Genomic DNA, 19481 nt, shown 5'->3' on the forward strand with positions numbered 1-19481 from the left:
TGTTTTGTGCACCATTTGACAAAAAGCAAGGCGATAAATCGGATAGATGGCTTGATAAAAAGCTTGTTGTGCAGAATTCTTGAAGGCGGATTTTGAAAAATGGCATCAGCAAGGCTCATAAGGGGTTATCTGTTCCTCAGGTGATTTATGAAATCAATTTGTCTTATTATCAGCTCAAAGAGTGTGAATGACAGATAAGATCATTTCCTTTTGAACTAGCAGGATGTGTGTGAGTTTTGTGTACTGCTCATCTGCGTGGTTGTCTACCTTTATTTTTCCTCCAACATATCCAAGTCTCAGATGTAGTGGTTCCGATTGATTATGATTAAATTGTCTCTCCATTCGGGACCAGTAGTGAGTCCTCACAAAACAGTCCTGGGTTTCTGCATGCTTCCCTCTGGTGCCAGTAATGGTGCCATCTGCTAACTAAAGATGTGTATCAGTCCCTGTGCTCTGGAGGACATGTTCCCTGATGTTTACACTTCCTCCATGTCTGACAAGACCCTGTCCCCATGATAGAGGCTGACTCTCATTATCTGAATGACGGCTCATGGTGCTATGAATGGAATCGTTCTTGACCGCTTTTGTTGTTCACGGCAACCACCTGTGTGTCATGCAGAGGGTGGAGCTGTACTGTTCGTGAGAGGTATGCATAGCTGTTCCATGACATCACTCTCCAACACCCCCCCCCCCCCACACACACACACACACACACACACACTCCCCCCCTTCTCTCTCTCTCTCTCTCTCTCTCTCTCTCTCTCTCTCTCTCTCTCTCTCTGCCTGTCAACTTTGATCATGAGGGATGCAGGACGTCTTCCAAAGCCAATGCTGGTCTTTTGGAGCGGAAAGACCCCAGTCAGCCACAACACTCCCCTGTCCTCTGTACCCCTCACACCCTCTCAGAGCAGCAGAGTGGAGAATGTGACTGACATTCCTCACATTGTTCTATGTGTATCTCTCCCATTGTCTCAGTCAGGCGGAAGCCCTGAAATGTCACTTTAGATTGTGTTCTGTGTGCAGGGTAGGATTTGGAAGGGAAACTTGATTGAGAAAGATAAAGAGTTTCACAGTCTACTGAGTTAAAGGGGTCTTTCTGCATGCCTTCCCTTGAGAATGCAAAAAATGGAGATATTGTCATGCTGCTATTTAAAAAAACAGATCCCTTGTGCAGCTCTTTTACACTGTAGCCTTGAAAGTTAATCAGAGAATGGATGTAGCATTAAAATGGTGGAAAATGCAAGTTAGTTCTACGCTGTACAGATGCTGTACAGATGTCTCACCTCATAATTTAAATGTCAACCCTGTCTCATCTCCATACCCCTTCCTCTGTTCCTTCTCTCTCTCTCTCTCTCTCTCTCTCTCTCTCTCTCTCTCTCTCTCTCTCTCTCTCTCTCTCTCTCTCTCTCTCTCTCTGTAGTGAAATTCATGGATTGCCAGCAAAACAAAGAGGTGGGCTTTGTGAGCAGTGACCCAAACTTCGGCGTTCGTCCTGATGGCTCAGTGTATGCTGAGCAGGAGGTGGCCAACCTGTCAGAACCGGTCCAGTTCATGGTCACCGCGAGGGCGGTTCATGACCCCCACATCTGGGAGACCACCGTAAAACTGGCCCTGGCTGGACACCCCCCCTCCTTACTCATGAGTCAGGTAAGGTGATGATGACACAACATCATTGCATGTGCAACGTTACAAAATGTTCTGCATTGGAATGGATACCTCCATTGAGATTAGTTTCAAGAAGTGTCTGGTGGCAGGTGGCATTTTGAAGGAAAAGGCTCACCCCGCAAACCATCTCTAGTCCCTGCTGCCCTCTGGCAGACGCTAGCGGGCCACCACAGCCCGCACCTCCAGACTGCAGAACAGTCTCATCCCCAGGGCCATCACAGAACTACATACCCACACACCCCTCCTACCCCCCACCCAGCACAACTATTTATGTTTTTAATATATTCATGTGTGAGTGCATGCAAACATCGTGGTTGAACGGTGTATGTGGATGAAAGCATCGTTTTTTTTGTGGTTGCACAAGCAAATTTCGTTGAGTATCCAATGCACAATGACAAATAAAGCCTATTCTATTCTATTCTAATAACGCAGGTATGTTTGAAAACATTCACTGTTTTACACAATTTGGAAAGCATTAAATAGAATATGATGGTCTCCCAGATAGGATTTTCCCCCTGAAGTAACATATGGATGGATTAAGCCCCACTCCTGGATATGTAGCTACAGTAGTAATTTACTAAAGTCTGAAAAGACCTAGAGCCATTGCAGAAGTGGTAATACAGGTCTGCCCACTCCTAACAGCACAATAATGGAGTGCATGAAATAATTGACATTGATTGAGTTAATGTTCCACTCTGGCGGAGGAAGGCGAGAACCAGGTGATGCAGTAGAAGTATATAATTATGTTCCCCACACTGCGGTAACAAGAGACATTCAATAATAGAAAAAATAATAATTGTGTTGCAGCAATCAAATGGAAATTTGAAAACAAGTTTTAAAAAACGTGTAAAAATTTACTTGGCACTTACGCTTTGTACTTTTTCAATACTTTTGCTGCAGATATGAATAATGTTGGTCCCCAGGTAATATCAGCGTGGAATATTTTCCTGTAAAAGTTGGAATAAGTAATAGGAATTGTTTCATTAAGCATGTAACCTTGAAAATTATGGAAATGTGCTGTTCAAGATAACGTGTACAAACTGCTATGTTTTAAGAAAAATGTCATGCTCTTCAGAAATAGTAAGAAAGGGCTTCAGCAATGCAATGCTCCTGAGTAAGCCACGCCTCTCCCAGTGTCCAGCTGGCCACGCCTCCCCCAGTGTCCGGCTGGCCACGCCTCTCCCAGTGTCCGGCTGGCCACGCCTCTCCCAGTGTCCGGCTGGCCACGCCTCCCCCAGTGTCCAGCTGGCCACGCCCCCAATGTGATCCTGTGCGTTTGTGGTTGTGGATCAGGATCCAGGGGGGACCGTGATGTCCTTCCCAATGGCACTGAGGTGTTCCCTCTGCCAGGGTGAAGCACAATGACAAACAGCACTGCAGACAGCAGGAGACTCAGGGGACGGAGAGACATGACCTCCAGCTGCCCTGTCCTCTCCACCTGACACCCTCCTTCCAGTATTCTCCTTCCAGTATTGCTGCATGCCACTATCCCTTCATTTTTCTTTCTACCCCTCTTCCTAACCTGGGGTCTATAGCATAGATAGACCACATCAGCAGCAGTGCTGCTGCATTTTGGGAGAGGATTCGCTCTAGAATGCTCAGTTTAATGATAATGATCTTTCCTAATCTTTTAAACACGTTCCCTATTATGTACATAAACAGAAAAGTCAGCTGTTGTAGTTTGAGTTAGACTCTTATCTGAAAATCAATATGATTTAAAGGGAAAGGAGTGCAGTAATCACATTAGCCTCACCACAGTTGAACCCAATGTAATGAAGGCCCCTACAACACCACACCAGCAGCCTGTTAGGATGGTCTGTATACCATGCAGAGATATACTCCTTCCAAAGAGATTACCAGATAGACAGCTCAATTACAAGGCCATTTTGCGTATCGACTTTCAAAGTGTTCTCGGATATGTATACAGAGATTCATTGCTTACTCATTCTGACATTCCATTAATTGAATGCTTGGTTGATGTCCTCTCAGATTAATTGCTCTCAAAACTGGGGTAATATTGTTATTATCTCTGCAATGTGCGTATTGTTGCGCGTTTTACTCAAAGATCCAACCTCGTACAGGATGAATGTCCTTGTCTGTCGTCCTGATATTCCCAAGGTTTGTTAGTTTATGAGTCAGGAATAAAGTCACTTGGGCATTAAAGCCCCACAGGTTTATATTGACTGTAGCTATCAGGCCTCAGTCAGGTAGGGTAGCTAGGTATTTCTCTCTCTGCATTCCCTCTGCTGATTTCATGCCCGCTGACCTGCATTTTCCTCCAGCTTAGAGCCAACCACATCAGTCATGCACCAGTAATCTGTAGCTTGTGGAACCGGTGTTGGGGCTTATTTGGTTTGCATTTATTCCCACCTCCCCAGACCGCTTCACCTGTTTGTGGTAGATTAGTGGGAAGACCAGGAGGATAGAGGGAGCTAGGACCCAGGGGTCCTCTGGTCAGTGGTGGGGCAGTACACAAGGTTAATATAGAGTTGTTTGAGCTATGTGTCCAATGAGAAAAATATGTTTAAGCATCCAGACAAAATTCAAAAGGATCTTTTAGATGTGAGATTTGACATCTCATTTATGTTGTTTCGGTTTCCTTCCATCTCCATTTAATCTGGGAAGAGAGTGCACTGACAACTACAGGCCCCTGCTCAGTGTTCATCTAAGAGAACCAGGTTGGGAGAAATGCACGCCTTCAAAGACAGGAACAGCAGCACAAATATATGACATGCTTTCAGTAATGAGTAAAAGAAATGAAAGGAAAGACATTGTGAAATGGAAATGCCCCTGTTCTGTAAGGACTTGCCGCCCGTTCATCAGAATGATAACCTCCAGATGTCAGCTCCAGGCCTGCAGGGCTGACTGATGCCCCAGCGACATGCAGCATGGCTGGGAGGAGAGCAGCCAGCTGGCCTGCCTGCCAGCTCTGGGCCTGAGGTTGAGGAGGCCCCAGGCGGATCTGGGACTGATTTCACACTGACTGCCTCCTGTTTACACACACACACAAACACACACACACACACACACAGAGACACACACAAACATGCATCACACATCCACAATCCACCTTTCAGCTAGCTTTTTTCCTTAGCTTTTTTTGCCTTTGTAATTGTTGCAATGTCTGACACAGTGCCAGCTTCGCCAGGCTGTCATTTGCCATGCTGTTTGGAGAGGGAGTCACATGGTCTCTCTGCAGTGATATCATCCATGAGCAGACTCCGAATAAAGGCTCTCTCCCTGCTCCTCTCTGCTCTGTCCTGGCTGCTTGGCACACACAATGGAGGAATGTGGGCGGATGTCAGTGCCAGATGCATCCAACCCATTATCACCAGTCCTGATGTCCTGCATTCGTCAGCATACTCGAGCCCTGATAGCCAAGGAGAGCTTCATGACTGTTATTCAACAGATAGCTGTGTGATGGAGATTGGGTGTTTATCATACATTAGGAGGAACACATTGAGGAGCCATAATTGATTATTTAGGAGCCGTTTTTTCTTTTTCTTTTAGTAACTATCTCGTCCATATGTATAAGTGCCGGTATATTTACATGTTGTCAGTGCTTTGTTTGACAGCTGTTTGTGCTCTCCATCATCTGGAACCTCCCAATCTTCCTCTGTTTGTGATTTTGGTTGGCTGACACCCCCTCCCCCTGTTAGACACACTCAGTTACACACGAGCTCGCACACACACATACACACACTCACACTAATTCCACCTGCCACCCATGAAAGGACTGGCACCCTCCCATCTCGCCCCACTGCCCCAGCGCCGGTACCTGTGAGCGTTGTGGATGAGCGGTGTTGGAGCGAGAGTTATCTTATCTGGGCAACCCATCTGGTCCCTTATCCCTTACCTCCCCCTCTCTTCTCCATCCCCCCCCCCCCTCTCTCTCTCTCTCTCTCTCTCTCTCTCTCTCTCTCTCTCTCTCTCTCTCTCTCTCTCTCTCTCTCTCTCTCTCTCTCTCTCTCTCTCGCTCTCTTTCTCTTGCCCTCTCTCTTTCTCTCTCTCTCCCCCCTCTTCCCTCATCCACCCCCTCTCTCCACTCTTGTACCCCTGTCTCCCCCTGTCTTTTCCCTCTCCTCCCCTTTGTCCTCCCTCTCTCCCCCTCTCTTACCTCTCTCCTCCTCGCTGCTGCAGGACTACCACTGCAGCTACCGTGAGACTTGCAGCAACCCCTGCAGTTAAATCCACTAAGCTGAGAAATATACAGGATGTTTGCCCAGGTTTAGCTTAAATCTGTCTTTCTCATCTGAAAAAAAAACCTTCAGCAGGGTCATTGATAGGCTGACCATTCCGTGTGTGTATGTTTGTGTGCACATTTGTGTGTGAGTGTATGTTTGTGTGTGCGGGTGTTTGATTTCTTGAAGGCTTACAAGATGCGTAGATGTGTGTCTGTTTGTGGACACACAGTGTGCAGGTTTAACAGAGGAATTTGGGCTTAACGTGACAGCAGTGTAGAGTATGTGCATGTCTGTGTGGGGGAGCAGAGGCAACAACAGGATTACAGGATTACACCAAGCAGCAGTGTAAGACATGGGCATGCAGAACACCTCCATGTGTGTATTAAAGACCTAAACACTGCTCAGTGCACACATCCTCTCAAATACCAGAAGAGAAATTCACATTTTAATTTAAACTGCTTGCACTCATCACATGGTCAAGCTTTTCTATCATTTTTAGGAGAGGTCAGACCGAATGATGTTCTACAAGTTAAAAGTAGAACAATACAGACCAACAAGGGTTTTACTATTGTATCCCCCATTTATTCTGCGCTCTCCTTTCATCCCCTGTCATGCTGAGAGTTACTGTCTTGGTAAACTAAGACCAGTGGATCTGGGCTGTAATCTCCCACTGCCTTTCACCAATCAGCAGGATCAAGGGGGGTTCCCACACCCTGTTCTGCCTCTCATTAAAGTGATATTTCATCAATACGCCCTACCAGGATTTAATATCACGGGGATCATCCCAGGAGCCAGCGCTGCTGTGTGGCCCAGTCAGGAGTCCAGGCAGGGGACTGCCTGCTGTGGCAGGCTGGGGAGGCCTCTCATGGACATAGAATACATAAAGACATGGAAGTTGACCTCTGAGGACCATGCAGGCCACCTGTAACCTGGCTGCACCCTCAGCATGTGTCTGCTGCTGAAAGCCAAGGCAGGGGCTACTGATGCCAATGACTTCTAGAAATGCATCACAACCATAAAGCCAGCATTGTGTTGAACCTTCCCTTTTGGATTACAGTTTGTTACCAGGCTTGTGCTATGCACCTGCTTTTGTTAGATAGATGGATGGATGGCTCTACTGTTTGACTCCCACTTGGTCTGAGACTCTGATGTATACTGTATTATCTATCTATCTATCTATATATATAAATGTAGATATCTATATTTATATATAGAGAGAGAGATATACCGATTTACTATCATTTCAATTAACTGTTCTGATCCGTAAATACATGAATAATTCATAATATCAATATCTACTGATGGAGGTCATGATTGTGTCTCCGTGCAGGTTGGTGTGGAGGAGATGCTGTCAAAGGTGTGGGACTCCCAACCCAGAGTCATCAGGTTTCCACGGAAACATCAGAGGAGTTCTTCTGTCAACGGGCTGAGACGTCAGAAGCGAGACTGGGTCATCCCACCAATCAATGTCCCTGAAAACTCCAGAGGTCCCTTCCCCCAGATGCTTGTCAGAGTAAGTGACAGTTACTACGATCAGCACCACACACTGGGATCTTGTCCAACAATAAGCCGAATGAGACATGTTCGAGTTCAAGTTTCTCTGTTAACCTCCGTTTGAAAACGAACGCAAGCTAGACAGACCCATATTTTCTTTCCAAGGGCTTCTAAAGGCAAGCTATTGCATAATGAGACTAGAGGCTGGAATGGAATGCACATGCCAGACAATCACTGTGGAGGCGACATCAGCACTCTTGTATTTTCTATCAAGTGACACCAGCATGTGAAGAGGTATACTCATCTCAGATTGCAGGCATGATACCAAGTGGTTTGTCTGGAGATTTGAAACCTTTATATGAAAGGTATATATACCTTTATATATAATCAAAGCAGTATAGGGAAGATCAAACATGTTTCATGTAATTACTGTCTAACTCTTCCCTTTTATAAAGGCACATTCTCAATTTGACTGCCCATTGTCTGTAGGCAATGTAATTAGCTTTGGGTGTGTCCAGTCAGCCTGTAGCAAGCTTGCATGGATTACTAACAGGATAGTGTGGTTCGACCCTTTCATTTCCGCAGCTCTAGAAGAGCTGTGGTGTGACAGTGTGGATCTGAACTGTCCTGTCTCTTATCAGTCACCCAGACAGACGTCCATGCTGGGGACAGCTCTCACTGGGCCTTCACACATGCACACAGACACACTAGCAAACAAACACACACACACACACACTCACACATAGGTTTCTTCACGCCCATTTGTACAGCACAGCTTACATTCCCGGATTACTGGAATCGCCTTTCACCAATGTGTCGGCAAGAGGGCAGATTTTCCACCAAAGCGACAAAACACTCACCCTCATAAACACACACACTGCAGGGCCACAGTGTGTGATGGGAGGCGTGGAATTGTACCTCCCTGCAGGAGAAAAGGATCTTATTCTATCCTTTTTGCTCATGTTGGATGTTAGATTGCTGGATTTAGTAATACCAGAGGGGTTGCTTTGAACTGGTGTATGTGTGTGTGTGTATGTGTGTGTGTGTATGTGTGTATGCGTGTGTGCGCATGTGTGTATGTGTGTGCCGGCCTGTTTCTCTGCCACGGGAACATGATTCATGTCTACTGGCCTCTCAAGATACTCCATTCTAGACCAGTGTATTGAGAAAGACTGGAAAAATCACCGAAGGATTTAGGTGTTTCTTGTATTTCCCTTATCTAAGAAATGTCCACAGTTCATTCCAGAATGCAGTTCCTCTTCTGCTGAAGGAACACCGAGTATCTTGGGTTACATAGGTGAGAAACCCACTCACATAGTTGTGTTCTCCAAGGTTAACAAGACAATTCACTTTTTGAGTGTAATTATTTGTTTTCATCTGCCAGCTCAGTGCCTCCAGTATCACTCTCATGTTTTAGTTCAGAATTGATCAGGCCAGTACATGTCCTCACTATCATCATCATCTGTTAGCAGGTTGTGCACTACATTGAGCCAACGCTGTCTGGTTGCAGATCTAATGAGGTGGAACCAAAGACTATTCTAGTATTCCAAGTAAAGATGCCCCATCTATCATACGAAGGGAAAATTATCCCCATGTGACCAGCACAGTTCTACATCCCATGTGACCAGCACAGTTCTACATCCCATGTGACCAGCACAGTTCTACATCCCATGTGACCAGCACATTTCTACATCCCATGTGAACTGCACTGTTCTACACCCCATGTGACCAGCACAGTTCTACATCCCATGTTACCAGCACAGTTCTACATCCCATGTGACCAGCACAGTTCTACACCCCATGTGACCAGCACAGTTCTACGTCACTGCTGGGCAATTATGACATGTTCAATTAATTCACAAAATGTCAAGTTGTGTTGCTTTGACAACATTGACTAGCCATTGTGCTCAAATCGAATTGACTTAAAGTAACTTTATTATTTTTGAAATGAAAACAATATGTTGTACTAATATAATAAAATGAATAGAGTATAAAAACAACTTAGATAGATACTATAGAGAGAGAAACAGAAAGATGAGAAGAAAAGAAACTGCCTTAGATGGCAATTGAAGGTGAGAGCGAGTGAGAGAGAGACAAAAATAGGAGAATAGACAGAGGAAAAGAGAGAGAAGGCATTTAGAGGTTGTAGTAAATCTGCAAGGTGAGAAAGGCCAGCATTAGTTTCAGGCCATTTGTGGTATTCTCATCTCAGCTGTCTCCTCCAGCACCCACAACTAAAGCCAATGAGGCTGAGCTGATGGAGTCCAGTCATAACCACACCTTACCTCTGACTCCTGGTCCTACTGGCAAATAACAGAAACTAATTATGAAGAGAGAAAACAGCAGATAGGGCACAGCACAGCTGCCATGTGAGAGACTTTGATTGAAGTTGTGATATCTGAAGGCAAACGCCCACTCAGGAGTGAGATAGAGAATTGCAGCTGAAATCTTGTCTGCTGGCTACATGGCTTTATATTGAACTCAAAGGATTTCAAGGCCAACCCTGACTTAATGCAGGCAGACACTAATCACAACTGGCTCATTCTGCTCTTTTAACAAAGGGAGCCAATGAGGCAGAGTTGTAGACGACACCCTGAGGTAGATGATGTGCGCTCCAGTTCTCCCTCACCTTGTCCACGTCTGGAGGCTGGACATTTACATCTGCTGATGTGTGATGCATTCGCAGAACTTGGTCTACAAGTTCAATGGTAAATTAAACAGTAACGTGTCTGTTTTCGGAACAAAGACTGTCAGATTGACTAAGATGGCTGTGTGGGGGACAATCATTTCAACAAGGCTGCAATGTACCATCTACAGTACTGCGCCGTTTGTTGTTTTGTAGATATTGAACACCATGGTGGCCATTTATCTACACCTGCATTCTTGATGCAGGATCTATGATGTGAATGTGTTTGTGAGTGCAGATGCTGATGCTGGGGTGATCCTTAGTGCATGTGTATCCACTGTGACAGCATCCCCAGTGGGACAGTTAAAAGGTGACAGTCCCATCAGGCCTTGCATCACTAAGGCACATGCTTGGGTGACTGACTGAGAGCTGTGGCCCTAACTAAATACCTGTCAGTCTGATGTGCTCTGCCCTAACCTCTCTGGTACCTCCCTCCGAGCCCCACAAAGCCACTCCTTGGCAGGCCTCTCACCTGCCACAGCCAAACACAGCCCCCATTTAGACCTGGCCTCCCCTCTCCTTGGCTGGACCTTTGCAGCCCGTGGCGTGCCAGTAGGGCTCTAACGCAGCCTGAGGGTGTTGGTGATTGGCTGGGTTGTCAGAGCTGCTTTGGCCAGTGCATTCAGCAACTGTCCTATGGGATGGACTGGTGGCAGGCGCCTGGGTAGCGGAGCAGGATTGGATAATGGTGGGTGAAGTGGTGAGCAAGCTGGCTGAGGGTGGTGGAAAACTGCAAGAGCAGCACAAACCAAGCCTCCTCCCCCTCCGTCTGCCTTACAGCAGTCAGACACATCTTTACTCTAATTATACATAGTGTTTTTCCCTGTATGCCAGTCTCTTGTGGGTTTCCTATTGTTCTTGGGCTAGAAAACCTCTGGGATTGAGCAGAATGCAGTCGTTTAACGACTTGTCTGTCTCCAGGGCCCTCTGTCTTTATGGCAAGAGAGGAGAAGCAACGTCGATCTCTGCCGCTTGCATTCACTCTGGAGAGTAGAGAAATGTGTCCGACTTCATACTGCAGATAGAATTGCTGCATTTGCTCTATTCTTCCTTTGCAGAGACTGGAGGGAATTAATTCCATTGTTAATGCAGAGAGACCACTGGTACATTTCAGGAAAGTCCTTGCTTTTCAGAGCTCTCATCTAAATTGTCTTGTTAATGCAGTAATTGGCTTTTTGTGTTGGTTCTTAACTTCCATTAATAGTTGTTCTTTCTCTAATTGCTTATTTGTCCTTCTCAGCCATTCTACAGCATAGTTTGCGCCCTAGTCTGTGTTATGGTCTCAGTAAAGGGCGGTATTTCATGCGCGTGTACACAACTGTACATACATGTGTATGCGTTGGTGCCTGTGTGGGTGTGAACAGGTGTGTCATAATAGGGAACCATAATCCAGTTGTAGTACTTAAAAACCTAAATTAATTAAGTGCCTATAGATTTGTCCCCATTTTCACTGATTTATGATGTTGCAGCAAAAGTATTGATTCTATCAGTGATACATTTTTACCTTTACACAGATTTATATGTACACTCACTATTTACATATCAATATTCCAATCATTATAATTGTTAGAATCAATTTATTACTGTAATATAAAATGAATCAATATACATATACAAATGTGTGCTGTGAGTCAGTGATTTGTAAACATTTATAAATGACTCCACATGTGATATCATAATACAGTATATTGTTAAACTTGTTAATCATGTGTTACACATTTCTGCCTGAATTAAAAATGTGTTTATCCCTTGTGTTTGGAAGCTCAACACAAGAGATGATGAGTCAATAAATTATTATTAGGTACAAATCATTCAAATAAAACAAACAGAAGATTTGCACTTTCTTGGATCACAGAAAAACATAACATATAAACATCATTATTAGTACATTTACATGTAAATGTAATGTAATTAGTTTCTCTCAAAAGAGAGAAAACCAGGATAATGATTTCTGCAATGATTTCAAAGGATGCAAGAGCATTTATTGTATGTCTTAAAATGTACTTTGATAATTCTTCCATCTGCTGTTGCACAATACCTTACATGTAATCACCCCCCATTTTAGACTGCATCAAAACATCTCCCTGAGAGGGAAATCAATCACACAAATAATAGATCTCTCAGGAAGGACTTTTGACAATAAAGCCCATTGATGCACGTATTTACCTCTGAAGACAAACTTGCATTGTGCAGTTTATCTTCAAAGACAGATGTACAGTACATGAAGGTTGTGTTCACACTTTGTACTATTTCTTCCCACTGAATTTCTTTACACCAGTTAAGTGCAAAACATTACAAAATGATGATGTTTCCCAGTGTGTCAGGTGACAATGGGGTGTGTAGTAGTTCAACAGAAAGCGTGTGCAGAATGGCTGAGTGTGAACGTCAACAGTAAATCACCTCCATTGGTGGCAACTCTCTCACTGTCCGTGGACATAGACATACATAGAGAGAGAGAGAGAGAGAGAGAGAGAGAGAGAGAGAGAGAGAGAGAGAGAGAGAGAGAGAGAGAGAAGAGAAGAGAGAGAGAGAGAGAGAGAGAGGAGAGAGAGAGAGAGAGAGAGAGAGAGAGAGAGAGAGAGAGAGAAAAGGTGTGGTTCTTGAATAGCAAAAATAATCCACAGTGCTTTGTTCATTTTCCATTCCACTCCCAGTCTGTTATGGCCTGTGTGCAGAGCGGCAGGCACAGCAGTTCTTCATGGGATCAGGGATAACAGTGTGCGACTACAGCTGACAGAGGCTCTCACTTGAGAAATGAAACCAGAGTTTTCTGCAGCTCTTTCTGCAGTCTCACTCTTTTTTTAAAAAAAAGTCTCACTTTCACAGAGCCTCTAAACTGACACTTCCCTATTTCTTACAGTACATGTGAGGATTATTTTTGTGCAACGATGGAAAGTTTGAAAATTGCAAAAACTTAAACAGTGAGTCCTTGCTGGAATTTTGATTCCGATTGATAGCCTCTCCTGCCTTCTGTTACTTCTGTTACTTTGTTTGGATCTGTGGGAGAATGCCCTATGGTAACAGTAAAATGTATCTATCACCATGAGCAGGGGATATTTGTTCTGTCAGCTCTTTGAAAGCAGACAAGCACACAGCAGGAAGGATCAAAGCTCCACAAAACTGGAATTTAAGGGGAAGTCAAAACAAAACATGTACGTTTGCCATTTTTCTGATGTTCAACAAAGGATGACAAACAGAGAAAGAGGAAACATTACAAAAAGATAAGAGGTTGCCGGAAATTGTATAAAATGCATTATTGTACATAGTATAGATAATTATATGCAATGTTCCCAGGAATGTGACAATATGAACATCATTGGTCAATACTGACAGTACTGTAATATTAATAAAACACAACATGTTGGTGTAGTTTTAGTCCCTTTTTATAGAACAGAACATGCACTGAACATGTGCAGTATGTAGGTATGATCAAACCCGGAAATCTTTGGTTCAGAAGATTCCTTGCAAAAGTGGCAAGTGACCCCCTAATGAGCTAGACACAAGCATTTTCCTCAAATGAACTCCGGGTCATTTTCAGTTCAACTCTGTGTTGAGTCCTAGAACTCATGTAGATACATACCTTACCTCACTGTCATGGACCTTCACCAGCAATGCAATTCATTTTATATGTGAAAAAAAATACATCTGAGATAAAAGAAATCCTTGGTAAATATGCTAATGTTACAGAACATTGCATTTTCATTGTATCAAGCCAACCAGCAACAGCCATACAGTATGAAGCTAAGGTTACCACTGATATCTTTTCTATAACACCCACTAACAAAGTCACCTCAAGTAATATATGGATATTGGAAAATGTCTTTGTTTATGCATGTGTGTGTACATGTGTGTGCATGTATATTGGAGATGAAGAGATTTTACAGTATGTGAGAGAAATAAGCATAAAGCAGATGTACAGTATATGATATCTACGCAGACTGTGAGAAGGACTGGAGGTGTCGAATCTAATTCCCATTAAAGCCATGCAGAGATTTAGAGAGAGCTCTTAATTAGGGGTGACAGCTCTGACGGTTAAAGCGTGACAGAGAAGCTCCCAGAAGTCTTAGTCATCTCCTGTCTCCTGAGTGGCTGGCAGCCTGGCGCAGTCTGTCTGTCATCCCTTCCTTCCAGGATGCAATTTTAGGACCACAGCTTAGCTCCAGCATTCCATAGTAAAGCATGCAATTGGGAAATTTTTAGCAATTTCTATCTGAAGCTAATAATGATACAAATAGTCTCAGCCCCCTCTAAGTTGTAAAGATAATGAACACAATTGAATGCTTTCTAAGGGTTATTGTCTGGATGTATTGGGTTTATCGAACGACTCCCAGATTGCCTTGTGTAGCACTTGACTCTCTACCCCAGTTCAGGTGTCTAAAGACTGCTCTGGGAGAAGATCGCTGATGATGGGGCCGATAAAAACTCATCACATACAGGGACTGGTGTGGAACGAAAGGCTAGAGTCTTAAACCATTAAATGTGAGACATAAAAATTCTATCAAAGAGTGTAAACCACATCATGGTGTGACATTAGTCTGTAGCACCCTGTAACCCATAATGATCCCATGAGTACTGGCAGCACACAATGCCTTCATTATTTCTTGAATAGTTTCCAGGAAGTATGGGAGAAAACCTATAATGGAAGAATACCACGTGAACAGATATCAAGGCTTTAATATTTGAGCTTAGCTCAGAGTAAAATGTCGATATTCATAACATCTGTGACATTTTATTTATCCGTCCCTTGAAGGTACAGACATTTAGAAAACAGGAAATACTGAATCTGTGCAAAATTGAACCTCCATATTAGTGAACATTTTAGAATATTCATATTCTATGAAATGTCTGACAGAATGAACACACATTGGATTAAATAAACGATTAACGGTTAGCTTTACCACTCTCAGAACAACCAAAATGCTTGCCATATTTATTGGATGCAAATATTTATCCAATGAAATGTTTCATAAAAGAATATCCGACAGATGTCACTTTTTTCCATGAAAGAACATTGGTCACTGTTATGACAGTTTGTGCTGTTTATTCTGAAATTTAAAATGTTTACAACATACACACAGAAACAGATGAACCAACAGAGGAGTTTCAGACAGACAAAAACTTCCCAGTGAGTTAATTAGAGACGCAGCCAAGCTAAAGAAATGGAAATGTATTCATCTAGATTCTCTCTGTGCTTTTGTGCTCCCTTTTGTGCTTGGGAGAGTTCAACAGAACTCTAATTCCTCATCTGATTCCTCCTCTTGCTACAGATGTAGCTCTCTCCTCACTGATCGCTTCTCCCTGAGGACCCAGCAGTTGTCAGTAATGAAGGAAATCACTGCAAGCTCTACAAATGGGTCGCTTACTTCATGTCTGGTCTGTCCTGTCAGACTCCTAACCCTTCCTTTGCACCCTCCATTCAGGACTATTTTTGTCACGTTTCAGTCCCTAACAAGGAAGAGTGGGGAGAGATGCAGGGGTAGCTTTCATCATTAGTACTCCATTCAAACAACTGAATTGAGCAGTCTTCACTCTGGGGAGTCACAAGACTCAGAGAAGCCGTGCCTCTTCATTTATTCAATTTATCGATATAAAGAGTCTTCATTAAGAGACACTTGCAAATGTGTCATGGGGTCTCAGGTGGCCTTTAAGTGGAATTTCAAGCAGGCATGGAAGCTGAGGCAGTGTGACATGTGAGAGCTTCTTCCTCCTCGAGGGGCTGTTAAACCAATGTGTGGACCGCATGCAGCACGGCTTTGATGTTCCAGTGATGAGAGAACACACACAAACACACACGCGCACTCGAGTCTTCATGGGGAGGTGTGTATAGAGTATGGCAGCTGGATATTTCATGTGTATATCTCACTTTATGGCCTTTTCAATTATTGAACTGGGGTGGTCCTTTTGCAAAGGAACTCACAACACAAAGCCGTTGCCTGTCAATCGCTTGCTTTTCCAGATACGCACCCACAGATGCATACACACTCTTAGAAACGTATCTAGGCAAATCAGAAAGGCTGGGCAGTGGGCACATCTAAAATGGTTGCTTTGTAGCTGTGTTACACAGGGGTTTTGTAATAATTGCACAACATTTACCTCCAGTAATTGGGTTCCACAATCCATAATAGGTAGTTCTGGAGAACAGCATGCCACACAGCCACATACATAATTGTGCATGTGATCCAGCATTATGAGGGAAGTGGGTGTGAGTGTAACATATCCATGTGATGTAGCATAACAGCACTGTCCAATTAAGTCCCAGAGTGAACAGTGATCAGAGCTGGCAGAGTGGTGTGGTTGAGCAGGTATGATCAAATAGGCTGCCTCCATGGCCTCCACCCACGCACGTGCTCTGAGAGGGACGGATCATCACACACAGAACATCTATATCAGGCATTAGAGCTCCTGTTTGAATTGATTGAGTAAATGGGAAAGAGGTTTGTGACAGCTCACAAAGAGAAGATTGCCCTGGAAGGCCGAGGGTGTGGGAGGACTGTGTAGGAAAATGAAGAGAGGGGTATCGTGTTCAAACAGAGAAATGTTTTATGCAAAAGCAGTGTTGCCAGTTGCCGGATAAAGTAATTTCATTTTTACGCATGATCTCCAGTCCCACAGACCAAGGAAATTGCATAGAAGGGAGAGAGAAGAGTGTTCTGTGTTTCCATTTGACTGTGTGATTACCCTCTCTGACTGGTACCAGCAGAGATGGTTCCATAGAAGAAAATGAACTAACATTTGGTTATGGGGGGGGTGGCGAAGGAGGGGGGTCGGGGTTAAGTTTGGGGTTAGTGAGGGGTTGAAAATGTGTGTTTTTAATTACAGGCTTCAGTTTGGCGTTACAAATTCTACCGCGGTCTACCATCTAATGCTACAGTGGAATCAGGCAGACGGATGACTGTGTACAAACACACCACAGCTCAGATGGTGCTCAGCCTCCAAGTGGTTTCATCTCCTTTCATAACCCCCAGGGTTATGGTCCGTTCTCCAATGCTTCCTTCTCTACAGCATCAGAAGTGTGCTGATCAATCACAATGAATTGATAAAGATGTGACATTTTTTGTGGTTTTCCAGTCAAATGCACATGCTGCTGTACCATGCTACTGTGTGTTACCAAACCTTTAACCCTGCCCAAAGCTGACAGGAGAAACAGTTTTCATTTGGCGTTAGTGAGCACTGCTTAGACATTTTTTATTGGGGACATTATTTACTGCTGTGGCCTTGAAAAACTGACACATGAAAACTTGCCTCTTATCCTTCTGGTGCGCTGTTCTGTATGTATTATATCACCGTGACATTTCTGTGTGATCTTAGAAACACTGTTTATTTCTGTCTTTCCTGAGAGCAGAAACAACGCGAAATGCTGTTCTAAACTTTCAAAACTGATTTGCAAGAATCTGCTTTCAGCATGTGAGAACTGTGACATATGCTCGATCAGTCACCTGTCGGAAATAAATATTATTTCCAGCCATGACTGAATGACGAATGATGAACATTCAGACGAATGACATGTGAAGGCCTGCATTGCTAAAATAATTATCAAATCCATTTTTCATCTTATTATTTTTATTATCTTATTATCTTTTTTATTTCTGTTGCTCTCTCTCTTTCTCTCTCTCTGTGACTTTCTCTGTCTCTGTCTTTGTCTCTCAGATTCGTTCAGACCAGGACCAGGACATCGGGATTCGTTACAGCATCACAGGAGCAGGGGCAGACCAGCCTCCCAGTGACATCTACAACATAGACCCTGTTCACGGCAAGATGTATGTCACCAGACCACTGGACAGAGAGGAAAGAGCCTCCTACCATGTAAGTGCATCCCTCCTGTCCCTCACAAGTCTGTCTGGTTGGCTGTTTGTCTGTTTGTTGGGTAATTGTTATCATTTGACAGCTGTGGCAACACTACAAAACCGTGACAGAAGCTGAACATTCTGAGAAAAGATTGTTCTGTTCCCTCAGAACTATCTCAATGGAACCAGGCTATTCTCTCTGAGTAATGCCAACACCAGAAAGGAAAGGAAGATTGTATTTGACGAAGCACAGATTTCCACAGCCTCTCAAGCTGTCAATTACTGTAGATGTAGCTTTTCCTACAGACAGACAGACATACATAGAAATAGAGAGAGAGAGAGAGAGAGAGTGCAATGTGATTGTCGGCGTTAATGAGCAGGGTCTCTCTTATGTGTGTGTTTACACCACAACGGGATCATATCACACCAGGAAGTGTTCCTTCCTTCCTGTCTCTGTCTGTGTACAGCTGCCTGAAGACAGACAGAGACTCTGAAACAGCCCCCCCCCCCCCCCCCATGGACTATAGCTGCACACTTAGTCTGACAGCTTTAGAGCTTTCACACATCTGTCCTTACCAACCCCCCACCTCTCACAGCCAAACCTTTCTCACGCCTGACTCCTCGGTACCGCAGGAGTCACAAAGCAGTGTGATATCATTTTATGACAAGCATGTGTCAGTTGGTACAATATTGCGTGAAAGTTAAAATCGAGTACTGTATATATTTCCATCGCAGGAATTTTCCAGGACATTAAGGGTGTCACTACACGTCAACTTCTGGACTCCAACACAATGCACACTTTCACACATTCCTCTTGGCCATCATTTCTCTTTCATCTGATTCCTGAGTGCTTCCCCGGGTCCACTCAGTGCCACACGTGTGTGTGTGTCAGTCCAGTAGTCTGTCTCTTTGGCAGTGGCTGACGGTGATGCCAGGCTGTCTGTACACCTGCTCCTGCACATCTCAACTGGGAGTGATCCGTGCTGCCGTCAGCACCTGACAGCCTCTAAACCATTTTGAATGGACCGTGGTGCTATTTCCAGTGATAAAGAGGTCGTCTGGGCGTGCCTGGGAGGCAGCAGACAAACCCCATCAACGTTTCGGAAGGGCTTGTTTTGACGGCGGTTGTGGAGTTGTCTCCCTGGTGGTTCTTGGGACAGTCCTTCTGCATGCTAATGACAGCTCAAATATACACATTAGCAGTCTATACATTTCTCATAGAGTCCTCCAGGCCTTGGATTCCATTTCCGATGAAATTACATTACACACTCTCTCTATCTCTCTCTTTCTCTCTCTCTTTCTTTCTCTCTCTCATTCCCAATCTCTCTCTCACATACACACCCACCCACACACCAACCCTCTCCCCTCAGCATGCAGAGCCAACAGCTGAGAAAACAGATTGAACTTGTTTGTCTGTTGGTTTTTCTCTTTGTTTGTTTGTTGTGCTCTGGACTATGGCGATCCATCATCTAGGGATATATTTAGTGGCTGAAGTTAGGGGGTTTAATATGCTTCTGAGCTTGTGTGGGAACGGTGCATGCATGTGTCTATGTGTGTGTGTGTGTGTGTGTGTGTGTGTGTGTGTGTGGGTGTGGGGTGGGAAAACATGGTTCTGTATGCATGAAGCTCTCTAAATGACGGTAAGTATGGATGCTGTAGCTGGGGGCT

General features: G+C 44.2%; 1 protein-coding gene across 1 annotated transcript in view; it reads left to right on the forward strand.

Annotated features, from left to right (window-relative positions):
* Positions 1-19481, forward strand: part of cdh4 (cadherin 4, type 1, R-cadherin (retinal)) — a 116949-nt gene that overhangs the window by 74458 nt on the left and 23010 nt on the right. The window contains exons 4-6 of the mRNA XM_047025488.1: positions 1421-1647; positions 7180-7362; positions 17677-17832. Of these exons, the coding sequence (XP_046881444.1) occupies positions 1421-1647; positions 7180-7362; positions 17677-17832 (566 nt within the window). The remainder of the gene's footprint in view (positions 1-1420; positions 1648-7179; positions 7363-17676; positions 17833-19481) is intronic.

This window comes from Hypomesus transpacificus, chromosome 9, assembly GCF_021917145.1.
Source record: "Hypomesus transpacificus isolate Combined female chromosome 9, fHypTra1, whole genome shotgun sequence".
Classification (NCBI taxonomy): domain Eukaryota; kingdom Metazoa; phylum Chordata; class Actinopteri; order Osmeriformes; family Osmeridae; genus Hypomesus; species Hypomesus transpacificus.